A 23433-nucleotide genomic window follows, 5' to 3' on the forward strand; every position below is an offset into this window, starting at 1 on the left:
TGTAGTCTTGGTGGCTTGTATGGTGCTATCTTGGAGACCCACTGTCGACAGATGTTTAAGTCTCCAGGATGGAATAGTTTGTGATGGACAAAATCGCTCATCAAGCACAACTAGTTCATCCAAATAAAATACAACAAAAATAATGTTTAAGAGCATCAGAGATGTGCAAAAGCAACAAAGACTGGAAGGTCCGGATTTCAGAGCAGGAGATCCAAGAAGAGGTGGGCTGATGTTATAAGGCTGCTCTTTCCTTGGGACCATTTGTTGATTCTGGACCCAGGTCTAGGGCTGAAAAACTGGGCTTTGCCCATGAAGAGGCCACTTTTTGGGAAACAGAGAAACCAGCAGAGCTTTGGTTGGCCTTATGGAAGTAGAGAGAGGAAATTGGAGAATTGAGTAGTTCAAAATCCAGGTGGGAGGTAAAGGTGGAGAAAATAAGCCCAAGAAATGCCACTTTGTCCTCAAGCTATTTGTTTAATTTTGAGACTATGAGGAGTAGGAGGCTGAAAACCTAGGCTGTAAGCCATTGGAAATCAAAGTAGATTTTTCAGTAATTTCTGTGTGTTAACGCCATAAGGATTGGAGTTCAGAACCCACTAGGGAAAGGCAACAGTGAATGCACCAGTCTCCCAGTGGAAAGCTCCTGAAGTCTATACTCCTGGAACAGAGCAAACAGAAGTAGACCATGCCTTAGGTAAATTCTAACCCAGACTTTACTAAACTGTGTTGGATTAAGGTGAACCACCCTGACTTTATCTGTTCAGCAGAGGAAAAGGTAGATTTCTACGTTTTTGTTTCACACTGCATTGTTAGGTGTTTAACTTATTAGGCATACCAAGTGTTTCCACAGCCTACTGCTGTGGAACAAACGTTAAAACAGTAACAATTTATTATTTCTTACAATTACTTGGGTTGGCTGGCTCTAGGAGGCAATTTCTCTGCTATATCTAGTGTCATTAGGGTTCAAGGACATGGGTGCATTTAGCTGGAGCTCAGTTGGGGTTTAAACAAAAAGATGCCTCTCCTCTTCCAGGGCCTTTTCAATGTGACCTCTGCAGCAGGAAAGTGTGGATTTCTTGATATGCTGGACAGCTTTCAACAGAGCAAAAGCCAAAGCTGCAAGGTCTCTTAAAGGCTAGGTCCAGAACTAGCACTCTTAACGGCTAGGTCCAGAACTAGCACATCATCAAGTCTGTATTCAAGGGGAGGAGAAATAGTCTGGACTTCTCGATGGGAAGAGTGTCATGCATGGAGAGGAGGGAGGAATGGTTGATGGTCGTCTTTAAGGACAATTCCCCACACCAAGAAACAGAGCATGTTACCAAAAACAAGAGAAAAAACAATCTTGAAACTAGAAACACACTCACAGGTGATCTGGATGCTGGAGTTTTTAAAAAGAGGTTGGAGTATTTGAGGGTGGTGATGATGGAGCTGACTGTGTCAAAGGAAGACTAACCAAGAGAGGCAAGCACCAGATCACACCTGGGCTTGTTGGCCTCATTGCATAGAGTCAGATTTTCCTTTAGTTGCAATAAGAAACAATTGAGGAATTTTAAGGAAAGAAGTGATTTGCTCTGATTTGTGTGTATGTGTGTGTGTGTAGAACAGCTTTGAATAGAGTGGGAAGAGAAGTGAGGAGGCTGCACTAGTTCAGGCAAGAAATGTCTGTGATCTGGATACTGGGCAGGAAGCAGAAGTGAAAAAAAAAAGAATGTATCATTGTTATCTTTATATCCTTTTGACTAAGCAGTAGTTTGAGAATAGGAGGTATACAATATATGTATTTTTTAAACCACTTTGAATGAAATCTCATATTAGAGAGACCATGCTTGCAATTTATTCTCTAATTGAAGTATAACATGAGTATGGAAATAGGCACACCTCATAACTGGAAAGACTGATGAACTATTACAAAGTGAACACACCTACATAACCATAGCATAGGTCCAGAAATCTTTCTGGTACCCTTTTCTAATTACTAACTCCTCTTTTCCTCCCTCACCAAAGCTAATCACTATCCTGACTCCAAACCTAGATTAGTTTTATCTGGTTTTGAACTTTATGGAAATCGAATCACTTAGTATACATTTTTTTGAGTGTCTGTCTTCTTTCGTGGCATCACATCTTTTACAATTTTCAAATTATCTCCTCTGTCACCCCATTCACGCTGTCCTCAATCAAGAATTTATGCTTATCCTTAAAAAGTAACTTTGTACTGAGAGCCCATCTGCTCTGAGAATCAAAAATTTATATTTATACTTAAAAAGTCTTTGTCCTGAGAACCAAAAGGCTGATGATGGAAGAAAAATGTATTAGTTTTAAACCACAATTAATTTGGACATTGATTAATGTATTACTTCTGAGCAAGTCACTATTTTAATAGTAACTAGTAAAAGGAAGTGAAAGGGAAACAAGTACAAATGAGAAAAACACGTCAGCCAATACTTAGACTGTTGCAGCCAACTGGATCAGTTATGCCTTACTCCTTCCTGTCCTTTAGCCTGAGAGATAAAATAATCAGTGAAGAAGGGAGGGATCATCTGGATTTAGATATGATCATTTATGACAAACGATTTATTGTGTTTCATCATATAGCAGCAATCAAATCTTGTCTTCTCTATAAAATGGAGGAGCCAAATTTTAAAATATAGTGAATTTTTAGAAACTTTGCTTTCCAAATAGAATGCCATGATTATTTTGTTTCCTTTTTGCTTACGGCAGAGTTGCTTTAGGCAAGTATCTCCTTTTTCACATAGAGAGCAGGGTGTTCCATTAGTGTAAGGGGGCATATTTGCATAATTTCCTCTGTGAAAAAGAGAAACAGTGATTAGTCAAATAGCTATTAATTTCTCTATTTTGTGCATACATTTATGCAAGTTCTTTTGGTCGCTAATCATGAATATTGAAAGGGAAAAATAACAACTTAGGTCCCAATTTTACACTTCTTTTCTTTTTTTCTTTTTTCTTTTTTAACAAAAGAAACTATTAAACTATTAACATAACTATTAAAATTATTCTTTACAGGATGTCCCCAATCCTTGTGGCAGTTGTATTCTTGAATATTCTCTAGAACACAAATTAGATGCGAACCCAATATAATCATGCATGTGACAGCCAAAGTTTTTGTTATAAACACAATGATTATCTCTTGATTTTTTAATTTATTTTTTGTTTTTTTTGTTTGTTTTTTGTTTTGTTTTCTCTTGATTTTTTAAAAATGGAATAAGGAAATTTAAATAGCAAATGGAAACATATGTTTTATAGTTTAAAAGTACAACACCATAGTCATTATCTAGTTCTGTTTGAGGATGTACCAAAAAGATTTGGCAGTTATTATGCCTGATTTTCAGTAATATTAGCTGATACATGCTAACAAACCTCCTTTTTTCTTTTTCCATCTCTGTGTCTGTGGTAGACTTTAAAAAGTGTTATTTACCTAGAGTACACGAAGACAAACATTAATAATGTGAGCTGTATTCCATTAAAGAATATGCCACAATTTATTTATTCATTCGTCTGTTGATGGACATTTGGGTTGTTCCAGTTTTGGGGTATTACTAATAAAGTTACTATGCACATTTTCAACATTCATATGTAAGTCTTTATATGCACATATACTTTCTTGGATGCATACCTAGGTGTGGGAAGACATTCAGAAGTCTTTCTGAAACCTTGTAAATGTTACTAAAAGTAATTAAAATATGTGGGCCTAGTGACTGGATGCAGAATGTCCTGCTTGAGCAGTGGAGGAGCTAAGGGTGCTGGGCGTGGAGACCATGGGGGCATAGGCTACCGTGGAAACAGAATATTGACCCTCTCTGGGGGTGCAGCCCCTTTCTCACTTGCACACCTAATATCACCCTGTTTGGCCCTGGAGGATGGCTGGTTAGCCAGAGATGGGTAAGATTCCTCAGGGGAGGAACAACCTAAGACAGGCACAGTCGCAGAGGGGCCAACAGGGGTGGGGCACAGACCCCTAATCCTTCTGAGAGAGGTCTCCTGCCCCCAGGGCTGCTTTGCTCTCCATGCCCAGCTCAAATCTGCACCCTGCTCAGATCCACACCTGCTCAAATCGAACCCAGGAGGCAAAGATCATTGCCCCAGTCATGTGAGGCCTTTGTTTGTTTACTTCAAAGATAACCTTGTTTGTGGGACTAAACTGGGAGTGTTAGACCCTTAGGCTATGCCAAGAACTCAATAAAAGCAACGTGGGATCAATCAGCAAGGCTCTTGATCCTAGAGGTCTTGAGTCCCCCGGTCCCATCTTTTTCTTCAGTCTGTGTCTGTGTTTTCTTCAAGCTTGCGGCACGTAGGTTCATATTTAACTTTTTAAGAAACTGCTACAATGTTTTTTACAAGGTAGTTGTAGCACTTTATATTCCCACCAGCAGTGTGTGACAATGGCCAGTCTTTAGTCATTTTAATTGTTGCATAGTGGTATTCATTATGGTTTTAATTGTATGTCCCTAACGTTTAATGATTTTGAGCATTTTTTCATGTGCTTAAAATTGCCATTTGCAAATCTTGTTAATCTTTTGTCCATTTTTCTGAGTTTTAAGTTTTTCTAAGTATTAAATTTTAAGACTTCTTCCTATATTGTTGGCATAAGGTCTTTGTTTCGCAAAGATTTTCTCCCAGTCTGTGGAATCTTGTCGTTTCTCTTACCAATTTCTTTGAATAGCAGTCATTTCTAATTTTAATGAAATCCAACTTATCAACTTGTTCTTTTATGGGTCATGCTTTTGGTGTGGTAGCTAAAAAATCTTTGGCTATCTGAAGGTTACAAAGATTTCATCTATGTTTTCTTCAAAAAGTTTTAAAGTTGTAGGCTTACATTTAGATCTATGATCCATTTTTAATTTTTATAGATTGTATGTTTTGTAGATCCAAGTTTACTTTTGTTTTTTATATGTGGCTGACAGATTGTTCCAGCCCCATTTGTTGAAAAATCTTTTTTGCCTTTGTGCATTTGTGAAAAAGCAGTTGAACATATGTGGTCAACCATGTGTGGGTTTATTTCTGAACTCTGTATTCTATCCCACTGTTCTATTTGTCTAACTTTACATCAATATCACAATGTCATGATTATTCTAGTTTTAATAATTCTTGAAAATAATAGTGTTAGCTACTTCAAATTTGTTCTGTTTTGACTATTCTAAGACATTTGCATTTCCTTATGAATTTTATGATCTGTTTGTCAATTTCTACTATAAAAGTCTGCTGGGATTTTTATTGGGATTGTATTGAATCCATAGGTCAATTCAGGGAAAAATTACATCTTAACAATGTTGAGTCTTTTAACCCATTAATAAGGTATATCGCTTTAATTATTTGTGTCTTCGTTAATTTCTCTCGACTATTATGTAGTTTTCAGTGTATTTCAGTGTCTTTCATATCTTCTGCCAGATTTATCCCTAGATAATTTATTTTTGATGCTATTATAAATGGTATTGTTATTTTAATTCAACTTGTGATTGTTCATTGCTGGTATATGGACATGTAACTAAGTTTTGTATGTTGATCTTGTATCTTGAAAACTTGCTAAACTTACTTGTTAGTTGTAGAAGAGTTTTCATAGATTCCACCCTCCCTATCGCTGGCCCTCTAAGTCATCACCCATCATCGAGTTTATCTCACCATGTTATGCAGCAACTTCCCACTAGCTATCTATAAAATATACTTCTTGTAGATAGCACATAATTGGTTCTTGATTTCTTACCCAATCTTCCAATCTCTGCCTTTTTATTTGGGTATGTGTACTATTTACATTTGATGTGATTATTGACATAGATTTAAGGCTTTCAAATCTTATTTATTCTATTTGTCTCATTAGTCCTTTGTTCTCTTTTTCTGTCTTCCTTTCGATTAATTGAATATTTTTTAAGATTTAATTTTACCTGCTTTGTTGATTTATTTGCTATTACTGTTGGCTTTGTTATTTTTGCAGTTACTTTAGGGTTTATAGTATGCATCGTCTACTTATCACATTCAATTTAAATTATTCCACTTAACATTGAGTAGAAACCTTAAGGTAATTCACTTCCATTTTCCCCTCTCAGCCTTTATGCTATTATTGCCACAGATTTTAACTCTACATGTGTTATAACCCTCACAATACATTTCTATTCTCTTTGATTAAACAATCATCTTTTTAAAGGGAAAAATAAGAAGAAAAACATCCCTTATAAATATTTATGAAGTAGTTGCCATTTTCAGCTGTTCAAACATCTTTATTTCACTTTTATTTTTGAAAAATATTTTCACAGGATATAGAATTCTTGGTCAACAGTTTTTTTTTTTCTTTCAGTATTTAAAGATATGGTTGTCTTCTCTCTTGCATTGTTTCCAGTGAGAAATTTGCTGCCATCCTTATCTTTGTTCTTCTGTATGTAACATGCCTTTGTTTTCTGGTTGCTTTTAAGACTTTCTCTTTATTACTGGTTTTGAAAGTTTGATTATAAGGTGAGTTGATATAGTTTACTTCATGCTTATTGTGATTGGGGTTTCTTAGATTTCTTGGTTTTGTGAGTTTATAATTTTCCTTAAGCATGCAAAGTTTTGGGCCATATTTCTTCAAATATCTTTCTGTCCCTGCCTCATTCAGGAAATCAGTTCCATCTAAAGTTATCTCACGGCTAACTGATGCTCTTTTTATCTGTTTTGGCTTCTTTTTTTCCTCTGTGTATTTTACTTTGGATGGTAAAAATAAGTGTTCTACAATTTCTCTGGTATTTATAAAAATTGTACTCTGCCCCAGGCTTTTAGGCTATATATTTGTCATTCTTGTTTTTTTTGCTTTTGTCTGAGAGGGAATGGAAGAAAATACAGAAAGAGATGTACACATTTGTAACTCTCCATAGCAATTTTGACATATATCAGCTCCTTTTTGGCAAACCTCTATATTTATGGTTTGTCTATGTTTTCATTTTTCTACAGTTTATTTTTACATCTTTGTTTGTTAAAGAGTTTGATTATTAACTGATTTAATCATCTTCCTTGTATTGGGAATTGAGTTCCAGAATTTCATTTTTGGAGACTCCCATTAGGCTTTTGTTATATTTCATTTAGATATGCAATTACCAGCAAGGCGGTAAAACATTTATGATATTCTTTTCTTAGAAGAATGTGCCTTTCACCATTATTCTCAATCATTTACCACTCAAGTTGTATTGTATTATATTATATTATATTTGCATCTGCCAACATATTTTGTGTTCCAGTATTTAAATATTACTGTGGTAATGTATTTTATAATATCTATTTTTTAACTTAACAAACGATCTCCATCATTTTCCCTTTCAAGATTAAATAATTCATGACAGGCATAATTTTTCACATTCTCTTATTACCTTTTGTTTTGTCTATTTCTTTTGATTAGCATTATAGAAGGAGACTCCACTTATCAAAAATGTACTCATCTGTTTAGTATAAGATCCTATTTTTGGAAACAATCCTTAACATATATTTCAATTTAAAATATTTTTAATAGTAAAATAACTTACGCAGGTCCATAGTCACATACAAATAATGTAGTGTCAGGTCCCCCAAGTTTAGGACAAACTGTAATTCCACAACCAACTTTATATGAATTGGCCCAAACTACCTATAAAGAAAGGAATTTTAAAATAAAATATGCAAAACAACTCTACGCAAACAATGCATTCTGGGAACAGGTATAATCTTTGTCATGCTATAAAAAATGAACATACATAAATATTTATTGACTCTTTTTTCTTAATTTCTGATATTTAGTTTAAAACAATTATTTTGTTAAGGCTGCATTCATGAGGGCTACCTAACTAGTTTTTCCTCACTGATAATTCTCATAAATCAAAAGGAGACTATAATACATAGCCAAAATCATAATTTCTTCTACATGATTTATGAAATATTTTTATTTTCTCCATGGGTGGGTCAAACAAAGAGCATTAAAACCAGATTATAGATGAAAACAGTAATTAACTTTTATTTGTTTTTCTCAGAAAAATTCCACTAAATTTATGATCACTTTTTAAATTTTGTGGCCTTAACCATATTCTTACCTTTGTCAAATCACAAGAGACAGATAGGGATAGAGATTAAGAACATATTGAGTTTATTGCAAAAAAAATGCCTGTCATAGGGATGGTCAATCTTAATTTTTGTCTACTTAGAAAGAATAGCAAAGTTATTTGAAAGAAAGAAGACTCCCATAGAAAATTAGCCATGGGGAGAGAGAGAAAGAAGTGAAGTACATAACTATTCCTTTGTGACAACAACAGAATGAAATGTTTCTCTGCTTCCCAGATGAACGAAGGGAAAAATATTGATTTACTCCATTTGGAAAACAAAATAATCTAAGCAAAGTTGATTTTGACAACATAAATGAATGTTCTGAACTCATTTATTTTACAATTCAATTAACAAAATGTAGTAACATATTTTATAAACCAATGTATTAGTCACTATTTCAAGGGCCTGGGTTTAGCCAGAATCAACAGTTTTGCATATTTTTATGGCTCTTTGCCTGAGAGGCAGCAAAGTGCAATAAAAAGCACAGTGAACCGAGAACAATAGATGAGTTTTGCTTCTAACCATATTTGTGGCTTTGGAGAGTGACAGATCGATTCTGAGCTCGTTTCCCACCTAATAAAATGAGGTTAAGTTAGATCCTTGAAAGATCCTTTTCCTTTTGAATGTTTTAGAAAGTTAATAAACTACACGACAGCAAATAAAGATATTTTAAATTAATCATGTTTAAAAATTTGGTTCGTAACTGACTACAACACTGAAATTTATTTGCTTAATATATTTAACTTGATTCTTTTCTGGCTTTGGGAATGGTAAAAATAAATACTATGTATACATTTGAATGTATTGCTTTCATTAAAGGAACTAGATTTAACATCAATATGAGGATGAGTCAAAAATTACCCGCACTCCAATTATATTAAAAGTTCTGTTAAAACTAGAGCCAGAGTGTGGATAATTTTGACTCACCCTCGTATGAACATTGGTTGCAACTTCAACATGACTATCTGCAAATGGCAAATCCAAGAAAATTTTAGCTCATTTTGTTTAGAAAATTAAGCAAGATATAGTTGTTGAACCAATAGGAAGAATTCCTAATTATTTAAGCATATGCGTAAATTAGCCCATGAGGAGTGAGCTCCCGTTTCTGATGTAGCAATGCTAAGGGAGAAGGAGCATTTGGGAACAGTTTCCTTTTTCCTTGCAACTGAGGAGAAGACAAAGATTATATAAAGGCTGTGACTCAGCCCTGATGCCATATTAGGGATACAGTATTTCCCCGTTATTTGCTGGTTCATTTTCTGAGGTTTGACTGTAGGTATAGTCAACCGAAATCCAAAAATATTAAATGGAAAATCCCAGCAGTAAACCATTCTTAAGTCTTAAATTACATGCCTTTCTGAGCAGTGTTATGAAATCTCACACTGTCCCACTCTATCCCACTCGGGATCCCCCCAAAGTGACATTGTCTGCTCCTGCCATCCAGCCATTGCCAGTGTCATGGCTCACTGATCCAGGATCACCCACAGCAGATGATCCTTCTTCTCCTGTATCATCAGAAGGTCAATGGTAGCCTACCTGCTATATCACAATGCCTACATCCATTCACCTCGCTTCACCTCATCACATGATAGGCATTATATCATCTCACATCATCACAAGAAAAAGAAAGATGAGTACCGTATAATAAGATATTTTGAGAGACAGAGAGAGAGAGAGAGAGAGAGAAAGACCACATTCAGGTAACTTTTATTAAAGTATATCGTTATAATTGTTCTATTTTACTAATAGTTATTGTTGTTAATCTCTTAATGTGCCTAATTTATAAATTAAACTTCATCATAGGTATATATACATATAGGAAAAACACAGTATATATAGGGTTTGATACTATCTGAATTTTCAGGCATTCGCTGTATACCTTGCAGATAAGGTGGGGTAGGGAACTACTGTATTGAATTCTGCTTGTTATCAGGACATTTGACATTTGATTCCATTCTCTCAAATTTCCCAGCAGAAGCCAAACCACATTCTTTGCAAACAACATCTATCCTGAAAAGAATTTCCACACTTATAGATTAGAAGGGGAGCATGGAAACTTCTAATTTCTGATAAAAATGACTTTTAAGACACTCTATGTTCATTCGACTAATGCAGATGTGTGAGTTTGGAGAATAAAGTTAGCTCTTTCTGTTGCTTAAGCGGGCCTTCCTAAGAGCTCAGTGCCATGTCTAGGATTAGTTTAGCTAAAAAGTGACTTCCTCTTCTCACCAAAAACTCCACCCAAAACAACTGAAAGCATTGGAAAAATTATAGGAAATGATGTTTTTCAAGATAGTGGACATCAGGCAAAAATGGTTCATGCCCCTGACAGTTGGAGAGAAAAGATGTGAGCTGTACAGTTGTCTCAGTTTATCGTACTGAGTGAGTTTCTAGGCTGTGCCTGGGGGTGGGGGTGGTAGAGAAACCAGGAGAAGCTTGATGGAGTCACGCCGTTGAGAGACAGAGCTGAGAGTCTGGGGAGACCAAGGAGGCAGGAGTACAGGAGAGGTGAAAATCTTCTAGTGACACAGCTGTGGAGGTCTGCGCTAATCAGAGTGTGCATGTGAAAAAACCACCCCGTGCCTGGAAAAGAACCACCTATAAAAACTAGAGGAAAGAATGCAGAGGCGTATACAGGGCCAGGAATAGGACTAGTGGGCCTGTTCCCACTAGCCAGACTGGAAAATTTAATCATTTCTGCGGCATCGGTAGAGTGCGCAGAAGAATCTTGCCTCACTGGTGAGAGAGAATTAGCCCTAGACCAAATATTGCTTTCATTCCATCCAACATATTTTAAAAGCAGGAACCAAAAGGGACAAACACATTCTAGATAACTATGTCCCAGAAGACAGTTAAGAATATTTATAGGTATATAAAGAAATCAAGCATCAAACAGGGCAAGATTTACACAGTTGGGAATATAATAAACTTTACCCAACATGAAAAGAAGCAGGAAAATTTTAACCAATAATGAAGAAGAAAAGTCAATCAACTGTGGGAAAACTTCAAGTGGCCTTCTACATGAGTAACCAGGCTCTGGGAACAGAGGAGTGAGAGATAAAAATATTTCAAGAAACAATGGCTAACATTTTTCCAAATTTGATTTAAACTATAGACCAACAGTTCCAAGAAGCTCAGTAAACTGCAGCACAAGAAACATGAAGAAAACTGCAGTACATTGTTATGAAATTCCTCAAAACCTGAAATAAAGGAAAAAATTTAAAGGCAGTCAGAGAAAAAAAGACACATTACATCCAGCGGAATAAATAAAAGGATTACAGTAGACTTCTTGTTGGAAATAGAGCAAGTGAGATGACAGTGGAGTAAGATTCTTAAAGTTAAAGAGGGACTTACCTGGTGGTGCATTGGTTAAGAATCTGCCTGCTAATGCAGCGGACACAGATTCCATCCCAGGTCCGGGAAGACCACACATGCTGCGGAGCAGCTAAGCCTGTGTGCCACAACTACTGAAGCCCACGCATCTAGAGCCCGTGCTCCGCAACAAGAGAAGACACTGCACTGAGAAGCCTGCACACCACAACAAAGAGTAGCCCCTGCTCGCTCAGCTAGAGAAAGCCTGAGCAGCAACGAAGACTCAATGCAGCCAATTAATTAATTAATTAATTAATTGAAAAAATAAAGTTAAAGAAAAAAATCCCCAAAACTTCACTACATAGAATTCTATTCCAAGTAAAAAATATCTTCCAAATGAAGGTGAGTTTTCCAGATATTCAAAAGAAACTAAAGAAAAGGCTAAAAAATTGTCTTGTGATTGAAATATGCATACGTAAGAACTAATCAATAAAATCTGAAATAGTTACCTGTGTATAATGGCCACAAACTTTGGAACACGATAGACGATTAAAATCATAAAATTTAGTTTCATTATACCACAAGTCAACAGCAGATTTTGGTGTAAATATGGTTAATGCACCTAACCATATATTTTCTCCAACAAACTGAAAAGTTGGATGGCACTGAAGTGCTAGTGGTAAACAGGGGTTGTGTCCGAATGTGCACTTGTTTGCCCATGCTTTAGCAGTCTTCGCTAAACCTTCATCCCAAGTCTGAAATATAAAAATAATTTACATTGAATTGTGTGTATTTGTTCAAATTAAAGTTATTCTAATGATTGCAATAAATTAATTTTTATTTAAATTCATTATTTTAGTGAAATATATTTTCTTTGGTATTTATTATGTTTACAGTTAGTTTTAGTTCTGTTTCAGAAGCACTTATTTAGTACCCACTCTATGACAGTTCATTTTTGTATTTCCAGTACCTAGAAGATGACCTGGTACAGTAGGGACCCTCAATAAATGTATTTGAATGTGATTTAAATAAGTCAAGAGTTCACAGTCTAGTAATTCAGAAGGTTATGCAAACATATCATAAGTAAATGATGAGAACCTATTTAAAATTAAAAAGAGAAAAAGCCTCTTAGCACCCTAAGAATAGAATTTCCTTAATTTGATCAAGAATATCTACAAAAGAAAACCAAAACCCTACAATAAACATTAATATATAGTGGTAAAATATTGAAAGCTTTCCCCTAAGATTGAGAATGATACAAGATATCTCATTACTTCTGCTTAAAATTGTTCTGGAGGTTAGGGAGTATAATAAAATAGGGGAGATAGGGCTTCCCTGGTGGTGCAGTGGTTAAGAGTCCGCCTGCCAATGCAGGGGACATGGGTTCAATCCCTGGGCCAGGAAGATCCCACATGCCACAGAGCAGCTGGGCCCGTGTGCCACAATTACTGAGCCCTCGAGCCGCAACTACTGAAGCCCACATGCCTAGAGCCTGTGCTTCGCAACAAGAGAAGCCACTGCAATGAGAAACCCACACACTGCAACGAAGAGTGGCCCCCACTTGCCACAACCAGAAAGCCCGTGTGCGGCAACAAAGACCCAATGCAGCTAAAAATAAATAAATAAATAAATAAAATAAAATAAAAAAATAGGGGAGATATAAATATATAAGGCAAAAGATAAAAAATGTATACTGATTGAAATCTCTCATTATTCACAAATAACATGACTGGGTTAGAAAATTCAAGTGAATACACACACAAAGCTATAATAAATAAGTAGAATTATCAAAGTTGTCAGATATCAGGAATAGGTACAAAATTGTATTTCCATATACACTCCAGAAACCAATAGCTTCAAGAATATCAAATATATGTAATTAAATCTAAAAAATGATATAGAAACTACCTCTACACTGAAAACCACAAAACATCACTAAGAGAAATTTTAAAGGACTTAAGTAAATGGAGAGATATTAAATGTTATGCCCTGGAAAGATTCCATATTGTAAAAAATATTGGTCCTGATTTAACACATTTCTAATGAAAATCTAAGTAGGTTTTTAAAGAGGGTGCAAATTGATTACAAAATTTATAAGGAAATTCAAAGAACCAGCAATCGCTAAGACAACCTTTAAAAAGTAAAGCTAGAGAACTTACTCTACCAGATATGAAGGCATCATAAAGCTACATTAAGACTTTGTGGTATTGGCAGGAGGGTAGACAACCCGATGGAACAGAACCAAGTCTAGAAATAATTTTTGACAAAAGTGACAATATCATATTGTAGGTATTATTGGCGAGATGATTTTTTAAAAATATTTTTCTTTTAAACTAATTGTAAATTCACAAGAGGTTAAAAAAAAATAGTACACAGAGGTGCTATGTAAATGTCACACAATTTCCTGATTGGTAATGTTTTATGTAAATATAGCACAATGCCAAAATCAAGAAATTGACACTGACACAATCCACAGACCTTAAGGTTTCAAAAGTTTTGGGCTTCCCTGGTGGCGCAGTGGTTAAGAATCTGCTTGCCAGTGCAGGAGACACAGGTTCGAGCCCTGCCCCAGGAAGATACCACATGCTGCGGAGCTACTAAGCCCGTGTGCCACAGCTACTGAGCCTGTGCTCTAGAGCCCTCAAGTCACAACTATGGAGACTATGTGCCACAACTACTGAAGCCCATACACCTAGAGCCCATGCTCCTCAACAAGAGAAGCCACCGAAATGAGGAGCCCACGCACCACAATGAAGAGTAGCCTTACTCGCCGCAACTAGAGAGAGCCCGCGTGCAGCAACAAAGACCCAATGCAGCAACTTCCCACTAGCTATCTGTTTTAAATTTGGTAGTGTACATACATCTATGCTACTCTCTCACTTCATCCCAGCTTCCCCTTCGCCCCCCACCCCAGCCCCATGTCCTCAAGTCCATTCTCTACATCTGCATCTCCACTCTTGCCCTGTCACTGGGTTCATCAGTACCATTTCTTCAGATTCCATATATATGAGTCAGCATACGGTATTTGTTTTTCTCTTTCTGGCTTACTTTGCTCTGTATGACAGTCTCTAGGTCTATCCACCTCATTACATATAGTTCAATTTCATTCCTTTTTATGGCTGAGTAATATTCCATTGTATATATGTGCCACATCTTCTTTATCCATTCATCTGTTGATGGGCATTTAGGTTGCTTCCAAGTCTTGGCTATTGTAAATAGTGCTGCAATGAACATTATGGTACATGTTTCTTTGGGGATTATGGTTTTCTCTGGATATATGTTCAGGAGTGGGATTACTGGATCATATGGTAGTTCCATTTTTAGTTTTTTAAGGAACCTCCAAACTGTTTTCCATAGTGGCTGGACCAACTTACATTCCCACCAACAGTGCAGGAGAGCTCCCTTTTCTCCACACCCTCTCCAACATTTGTTGTCTCTAGATTTTTTGATGATGGTCATTCTGACTGGTGTGAGGTGATACCTCATTGTGGCTTTGACTTGCATTTCTCTAATGATTAGTGATGTTGAGCATCTTTTCATGTGTTTGTTGGCCATCTGTATGTCTTCTTTGGAGAAATGTCTATTTAGGTCTTCCACCCATTTGTGGATTGGGTTATTTGTTTTTTTGGTATAAAGCTGCATGAGCTGCTTGGATATTTTGGAGATTAATCCTTTGTCCGTTTCCTCTTTGGCAAGTATTTTCTCCCATTCTGAGGGTTGCCTTCTTGTCTTGTTTATGGTCTCTCTCACTGTGCAAAAGCTTTTAAGTTTCATGAGGTCCCATTTGTTTATTCTTGATTTTATTTCCATTATTCTAGGAGGTGGGTCCAAAAGGATCTTGCTTTGATGTATGTCATAGAGTGTTCTGCCTATGTTTTCCTCTAGGAGTTTTATAATGTCTGGCCTTACATTTAGGTCTTTAATCTATTTTGAGTCTTTTTTTGTGTACAGTGTTAGGAAGTGTTCTAAATTCATTCTTTTACATGTAGCTGTCCAGTCTTCCCAGCACCATTTATTGAAGAGGCTGCCTTTTCTCCATTGTATATCCTTGCCTCCTTTGTCATAGATTAGTTGACCATAGGGTATCTCTGGGCTTGAATGTCTGCATCTTTTGCCACATGTTTTTAAAGCAAAAGACATCCGTATCTGAATGGTAAAAAGGCTTGTGAAATTGTTGTTGATAACATTGGAGACCAACACTGCTTTAGAGTCCAAGAAAGATTTGAATCATAGAAGTTCTAAGGTTAAGAAAAAAGATCAACTTGTCCAATCTTTCATTTCAGCCTGAAAGCAGTAGATCCATGCATAATATGATATTGTTTAGAAGTACTACTGAAGATCTGTTTCCTTACTTCTCTCTTCATATCCCCATTTCAGGGATAAAGGAGACATTTTGCAATGGTAACAAATTTCTATTACTGTTAAATAGGGATAAATGTAGTTCTTTATGTCACCTATGTGAAGCATGACATCAATTCTTCACATTAGCCAGTAGATGGACATGAACACTAGAATGGTAAATAATCTTATATTTATAAAAATATTTAAGAAGACAAATTTTTCAAAAAATTAAAAAATATTTAAAATACTTAAAATTGATGATCATTCATTATAATTTTAACCCTAACCCTATAGTTGTAGTTATAACTATAAAAGTATAACTATAATTTTAATAGACAGTTTTGATTACTTTAGAAGAAATGAAAATTTAGTTAATAACATCAATGAAAATGAGCAAAATTATTCTGACCAAATCCAGATCTGAGCAGATTAGATGCAATCCCTGAAACTACATATTCTGTACTGAAGAAAAATTTAGCTACTGAGCCAACAATGAGACTATATGTGGGCTTCCATTTTTATACTTCTTCTAGCCCACAAATGTTAGTGGCAAGCTTGCCTGAACTATGTGGGGCTTTTGAGAAATGGAAAAGGAACTGCTTCTATATAAAAGGCTTTGAGAGACCAATGTTGTAAAACTTTCATGTGATTAAAAGCCTCAGGGCAAAGAGAAGATTAAGTATGTGATTCCAAGAAAATCCTCTTAATTGATTAAAAATTGCTTCAGCAAATGGAACAGGTTAAGACTGTACCCATTTCCCCGAAATTCATGTTTCAAGTAATTGGCATTAAGATGAAAAAGAAAAGCACCGGGTGAGAAAAAAAAGAAATAAAGATTTGAAAATTTCTCCAGGGACTTCCCTGGTGGCGCAGTGGTCCGGGAAGATCCCATATCCCGCGGAACAACTAAACCTGTGCACCACAACTACTAAGCCTGTGCTCTGGAGTCCACGAGCCACAACTATTGAGCCTGCGTGCCACAACTACTGAAGCCCGCATGCCTAGAGCCCGTGCTCTGCAACAAGAGAAGGCACCACAATGAGAAGACCGCACACCGCACCGCAAAGAAGAGTATCCCCTGCTCGCTGCGACTAGAGAAAGCCCGTGCATGCAGCAACGAGGACCCAATGCAGCCAATAAAGGAAGAAAGAAAGGAAGGAAGGAAGGAAGGAAGGAAGGAAGGAAGGAAGGAAGGAAGGAAGGAAGGAAGGGAAAGAAAGAAAGAGAAAGAAAGAAAGAAAGAAAGAAAGAAAGAAAGAAAGAAAGAAAGAAAGAAAGAGAAAGAAAGAAAGAAAGAAAGAAAGAAAGAAAGAAAGAAAGAAAGAAAGAGAAGAGAGAAAAGAAAGAAAATCTCTCCAAACTATACTTTAACCATGGGTATTGGTACTTGGAACCGACTGAAGGCATACAGCTGAAAGACCTTCAGAGTTTTGGAGAGAGATGTATTCCCAAAGATATTGTAAACCTATTACGAAAAAGCAAATGAATGCAAATTCCTTTAAATGACACCTAGACCTTAAACTTCTGTGGGCAGAAAGCAGTCTGAGAAGGCTGTGTAGCCCTCAAAGATGGCATATTTCCCAATGCCCACTTCAGATTGGTCCAGGGAGAATGTGGGATAAGGAAGAACATTTTTAAGGGAGAAGGTAGGGACCACAGAAAACAATGGACAAGGGAACATCTGCCATCTCTAATCAAATAACTTTTCTGACCCCCAGTATAGCAGGTCTTCATAATATCTACCCTAAAGGTTTCAGAGTTGCTCTGAACCAGTGATTGCTGTGTGGCTCCTATTCTTCCGCTTTCTGAATAGAAGTGTTTGCTATAGTTGTCTATGTTTTCCCATTACATGTTGTTTATGTGCAGGACAGTCATTAGGCCAAGAGTATCCACAACGACTGTCCCCCTCCCCCCCCCCCCCCGGCCCCAGCAAATCTGCATAAAAGGGAGCTAAGTCTAGACAAGGAACAGGTTCAAGTTTTCCTTTCTCATCCACTCTTATCACTACCTTGTAGGAGACAGCCCTGCCAGGTTGTGATTTTCAGCTGCATGCTGAAAGGTCCAGACTGAATCCATACAAACAAGTCCATTAAACTTATCTCCCAGATACCTTAGGATGAAGGAGAGAAGTAAGTCTAGCCCGGGTTCTTCCTCACCATGTGTTTCATGTTGGCTGCGGTGGGCTGGACTCTGCCACGCGCTTCGTTGTGAGCTTTGGCGCACTCGTCTATAAACGTCTGATCTGTGATGGAGGGGACATTGGGAGGCGATTTACTGGCTACCAGACAGATACCTAAGGTCCATAAACAACTCAGTTTCTTTCTCAGAATCATGGTGGGACGCAGAGAGTGCTGTGACTGCACCGACCCGACCGGTAACGGCTCAGTCGGTCTGACTTTCCCGGCTTCTGGGGATCACGCTCTTCCGCTGGCTCCAGCTTCCTGAGTGGCCTCGAGACCAGCGCGGGGATGCGGGGATGCGCTGAAGGCTGGGCTCCAAGCAGGGCGGCGTGACAGGCCGTAGGATTAGCCCACTACAAAGCCCTGGGCGGCGGGATGAAGCCTTGAGTCACTTTGTGGTGCAAAGTGTTAACCATCCAGGGCGCTTTCTGTGGATCCGATCTGGAATCACTGCAGAGGGCACCTGGATTGTAATCCAAATTGAAGCATGCAGGCAGCTCATATATGTAAAAGGACAATACGTATAGGATGCTGGCAACGGACGGGGCCTGTGCAAAGAAAGCCCTCAGAGACTGGGAATAAAGCAAGAGGAGGCATTTTATGTACTCGATGGCATAGAGATCCTTAATTATTACCTTGTCAAACATTTAATTATTTAATAATTTGCTTCTGTGTTCTCAGCTGAAGAGTGACTGCCTAGAAAGATAAACACAGACATGTGGACAATTGGACAAAATCTTTCCTTCTTGGTACTTAAATTTGGAACGGAGCTACCATTTGGTGATTAGTAAACTTCAGTTAAAGGACTGCTTTAGTTGGGATGCTAAAGACTAAGACAGAGTACATTTGATTGTTTATTTTACCTACATTGCAATATGAATCAACTTCATGTGGCTTAATGTTTTAAATCCATTATATGTAATATTGTTATTCAATAATAAACCAGCATTTTTCCCTGTGACATTAGGTGACATGTTTCAGTATTTCTGTGTTGCAAATAAATGTCTTTGAGGTTGTTTACAATGCCATTTAATCACGTGAACACAACATTTATATTTGCTGATATTCTAGTCAATTCTAACAGTCAGTTAACCTTGCCACTAAAACAAAAAAAAAAAAACTGATACAACTAGTCATTTTTTTTAATAGAAAGCAGAAAATTAAATTATAAAATGGGGAAAAATAAAAAGATCCTAATGGAATTTCTGCAGAGCAATGGAGAAAATATTTCTGGTCTACTATTTGCCAGTGGAGAATTGCAATATATGTGATTTTAGCATTATTTACATAATCCACACGAAGCTTCTGGTATCCACACCCCAATCCTGATCCTCCCACAATCTTCCCTATTTCAGTTAATGGCAGCTCCATTTTGCTGACTGCTCAGGCCCCAAACTTTGGAGGCACCTGGACCCTTAGGAAATTCTGTTAGCTTTGTCTTTATATTTTCAGACTCTGACCACGGATCACCATTTGAAATGGCACCTCCTTTATTTCACAGATAATTACGACTTCCTTATGGATCTTCCTACGCCCACTCTTAATGTCCTGTAGTCTTTCCCCAAGACAGCAGTCAGAGTGATCTTATATAGTCTTTAGTATACTTAAATATTTTGTGTGTCTACTATGTACCAGGCATTCTTCTTGGTGCTTGAGATTACAACCATAAAACAAAGCAATCTGCCTTCCTGGAATTCTAGTGAAGGGAGACAGACAATAAGTGATAAGCATAATAGATAAATTCTATGGTATGATAAAGATGGTGATACTGTCTATGGAAAAAATAAATTAGGCTAAGGAGTTTGGGAACATGGGCGAGTGTAGCAGTGGTGGTGGCAGGTTGTGATTTCATATGGGGTGATCAGTGTGTATGTCTTTGAGAAGATGCTTTTTGAGAAAATACTTGGAGGTGATACAAGAGGGAAGCATGTGGATACTAGAGGAAAAGCGTTCAGGGAAGAACTTTAAATAAGGGTGGCACTGTAATACAGGCAAAAATCATGTGGAAGATGGGAGAGCTTAGCGATTATAATTGAACTATTCTAAGGTACTTGTGTTGCTGGGAGAAGAGGAGAGAGAATGAATAACTTTTGACTTTAAGTGATGCACATGTTAAAAAATTAAGAAGACTACTAAAAGAGAGAAACTACCAGACCAGTAGAGGGAAAACAACAGGTGAAGAATATTTAATCAACCTAAGAGAAGTCAAGAAATCAGAAAGAATTTTTACTTTTTTCCTTTCTTCACGTGTGTATTAAAGGTTATTCATGGTCCTTGAATTACAACTTAGCTACAACTCATGAGGTTTGAGAGTGTACTGCTTTTGTTGCTATTCAATTATAAATATTTCATAATTTCCATCATAACTTATTCCTTGATTCCTTAAATTCCTTAAATTTCTCCAGATGGGTTTTTAAGCCTTTCTTTGTTGTTGTTATTGATTACATTTCATTACATTTGTGATCAGAGAATATGAACTATGTGATATAAAACCTTTGCTGTTGGAACACAGATGAAGAAATAGATAAAATAAAGAGAATAAAGAGTCAAGAAGTATCCATGTATACATCGCAAAACTTGTGTATAACAGAGATAGCATTTCTGATGAGTTAAGTGATAAGGACTTTTAAAAAAATATTCCTATATAATTACTTACCTCTATGGAAAAATGTAAGATTTAATCTTTCTTACACAAAAATAAATTCCATATTAAGACTTAAACATGAAAAAAATCTCTACAGAAAAATAGAGTATTTCTGAGTATTTCTAGGACCTCATATCATTGCCTCTGTATATTTATCTTCATATTCAAATCTCAACACAACATCCAGAGTGATTCTGTTAAATGAGCATCATGTCACTCCACTGCTCAAAATCTTCCAACTGATGGTTTCCCGTGGCACTCAAAGCAAAATCTCAAGTCCTTACATTAATCTTCAAGGCCTTAAACAATGCAGCCCCTCTCTGATCTCATCTCCTACTTCCCTCCCCTTCCTTTTTCCTCTTTGAGACATTCTGGCTCTTTTGTCTTTTCTGGAAAAAGCTAACATGCTCCTCTCCCAAGGCATTTCCTCTTGTTTCATTTCCCTAAATTATTTTCCGCAGAAATTTACATGGCTCATTTATAACCTCTATTAAATATTTGCTCAAATTACATCTTTTCAAAATACTTAAGAGTGGTATTTTATATTACCCATCCTATACCTATCACTTCCTATTGGCCTTTTTCTGCTTTATATGTCTTCATAACCCTTATCCTCACATTTTGTGATGTGATTTATCTGTATTGTTATCATGTTCCCCCTCAATTGAATGGGCAGGGGTAGCATATTATTATCATTTTTTACTACTGTATCCCCAGCATCTCAACAGAGGAGTTCAATATTTGCTGAGGAAATTAATAAACCCTTTAAGACTCCAATTAAATGTTAGTTCCTTTTATGAAGTCCTCCAATTAGAAGGAATCTCCTGTACAAGTGTAAAGCAATTATATTCCAATAAAAGAAAAATAAATAAAAAATTAAAAAAAAAGGAATCTCCTGTCATTAACACACTTTAGCTCCCTATATCTTATTACGACACTTTATTTCTCTTTTACTCTCTGTATTAGTCAGGGTTGTCCAGAGAAACAGAACCAATAGAACATATATCCCCAACCTCTCTTTATACACACACACACACACACACACACACACACACACACACACACACGATTTTAAAGAACCGGCTTACACACTTGTGGGGGCTGGCAAGCCCCAAATCTGTAAGGCAAGATATCAGGCTGAAGATTCAGTTAAGAGTTGATTTTGTAACCTGTAGTCTCCAGGCTAAAAACTCAGGCTGAATTTCTATATTGGACTGACTTTCTATTTTGCCTCTATATTGACTGTTTCCCAGTCTTCTTTGGGAAACTTCAGCCTTTGTTTTTAAGGACTTCAACTGGTTGAATGAGGCCCACCCACATGGTGAAGAGTGATCTGCTGTATTCAAAGTCTATTGATTTGTGTTAATCACATCTACAAACTAGCCTCGTGAAACATCTATACTGGTGTTTGACCAAACAACTGGTCATTACTGTCAAGCTAACGATGCACAAAATTAACCATCATACCCTCTTATTCCTCCAAACAGTTCATATACCTATCTTATTACTTTCTTCTTCTTTCCCCCTCATATACTGCATTCAATCAATTTACAAATCCTTTTGGCTCTACTGTTAAAATAATCCAAACACTTCTTCTCAGGCTGTAGACAGCTAACACCCTGGTTAGAACCACCATCATCTCTTACTGGAACAAAGGCAGTAGTATCCTTCTTCTTGGTGTCTCTGTATCCATTCTTGCTTCAATACAATTTATTTTCCATAAAAAAGCCAGATTATTCCTTTTAACACATAAGCGCCCCTCTTTTCAAAACCCTCTAATGACTTCCTGGCACCCTCATAAAATTCAAAGTCTAGATATGGCTCAGAAGGCACGGCTTAATCTGACCATGGCTAATCTCTGGCGCCTGTCCTACATTTTCCCCTGGCTCACTCTGCTTCAGCCACATCCATCAGCTTGATAAGGATGTCCTCTCCTCAGGACTTTTGCACTTGTTGTTCCCTTTGCCTGCAAATTCCCCTCAGTGAAACCATACCTGATCATACAACATCTCCTACTGTCAGTGTCTATCCCATTAACCTCTTATATTTTTCTTCATTTTTCTTCAATTGCTTCCTGACATTATTTATTTATTTAATGTTTGTCACCTCTATTAGATGGTAACCTTCACTAAAAGACTGGCTTTGTTTGCTTCACTGCTATATCTATAGCACCTAGAGCAGGTACTGAATGCTTGTACCCTCATTAATTCATTCAAATATTGTTGAATGAATTAATGAAGAAACGATCACTCTTCAGCTTTCTAAAAATGTTGTATACAATTGTAAGATTTTCTAGAAGCCATATCTTATTTGTCATAGACATACTAGGGTCTCACTAAATATTTCTGACTCAATAAATAATTTAAAAGGCAACACTGGATAGGCGTATATACTTTACTTTTTTTGACACGGATATATTTGCAAATAGTAGGTGTTCAATGGATGCTTTTGAGCTTCAAATACAATTTAGTTAGGATCGGCAAATAGTCAAGGTTAACATATGGCTATTTAGTTTTACTTTGTGTATAGAGAAATTAATTGACAGTAATAACAAAAGAGCTTTTGTAATGAATTGTTTTGAAAATTGGCAAAAAAGTACAATTTATATGACCAACACATCATCCAAGATTATTGCTTCTATACTAAATGTTTTCTGTTTTCAGAAATACTGAAGCAATTTAGGTGTACTAAACCTAAGTGCCAGCAGCAGGGAAGGATATATCTTAATGTTATTTTCTTGTGGAATATCTATTTGTGGAATGGGCGGAATTAGTCAGGCACCAGACCGACTAATTTAAGGTCTTTGATTACTTTTTAAAAGTTTTTTTTAGTTTTTCAGTTTTTTTTTTTTTTTTTTTCAGTTTACTTTTGCTTTTCTCTCTGTATGGGGGTAATAGGTGGATG

The 23433-nt window shown here is 36.7% G+C and overlaps 1 protein-coding gene across 3 annotated transcripts in view; it reads right to left on the reverse strand.

Annotated features, from left to right (window-relative positions):
* The window catches only part of GLIPR1L1 (GLIPR1 like 1), a 28128-nt gene that overhangs the window by 3771 nt on the left and 924 nt on the right, over window positions 1-23433 (reverse strand). The window contains exons 1-4 of one of the 3 annotated variants that reach the window (XM_057743052.1): window positions 17862-18038; window positions 11874-12119; window positions 7503-7603; window positions 2717-2805 (exon numbers count right to left, since the gene is read on the reverse strand). In XM_057743052.1, the coding sequence (XP_057599035.1) occupies window positions 2717-2805; window positions 7503-7603; window positions 11874-12119; window positions 17862-18038 (613 nt within the window). Of the gene's footprint in view, window positions 1-1781; window positions 2806-7502; window positions 7604-11873; window positions 12120-17861; window positions 18039-23433 lie in introns of those variants that run through there. The other 2 variants (XM_057743053.1, XM_057743050.1) reach the window with 2 other exon arrangements.

Source organism: Hippopotamus amphibius, chromosome 7 (assembly GCF_030028045.1).
Source record: "Hippopotamus amphibius kiboko isolate mHipAmp2 chromosome 7, mHipAmp2.hap2, whole genome shotgun sequence".
Taxonomy (NCBI): Eukaryota; Metazoa; Chordata; class Mammalia; order Artiodactyla; family Hippopotamidae; genus Hippopotamus; species Hippopotamus amphibius.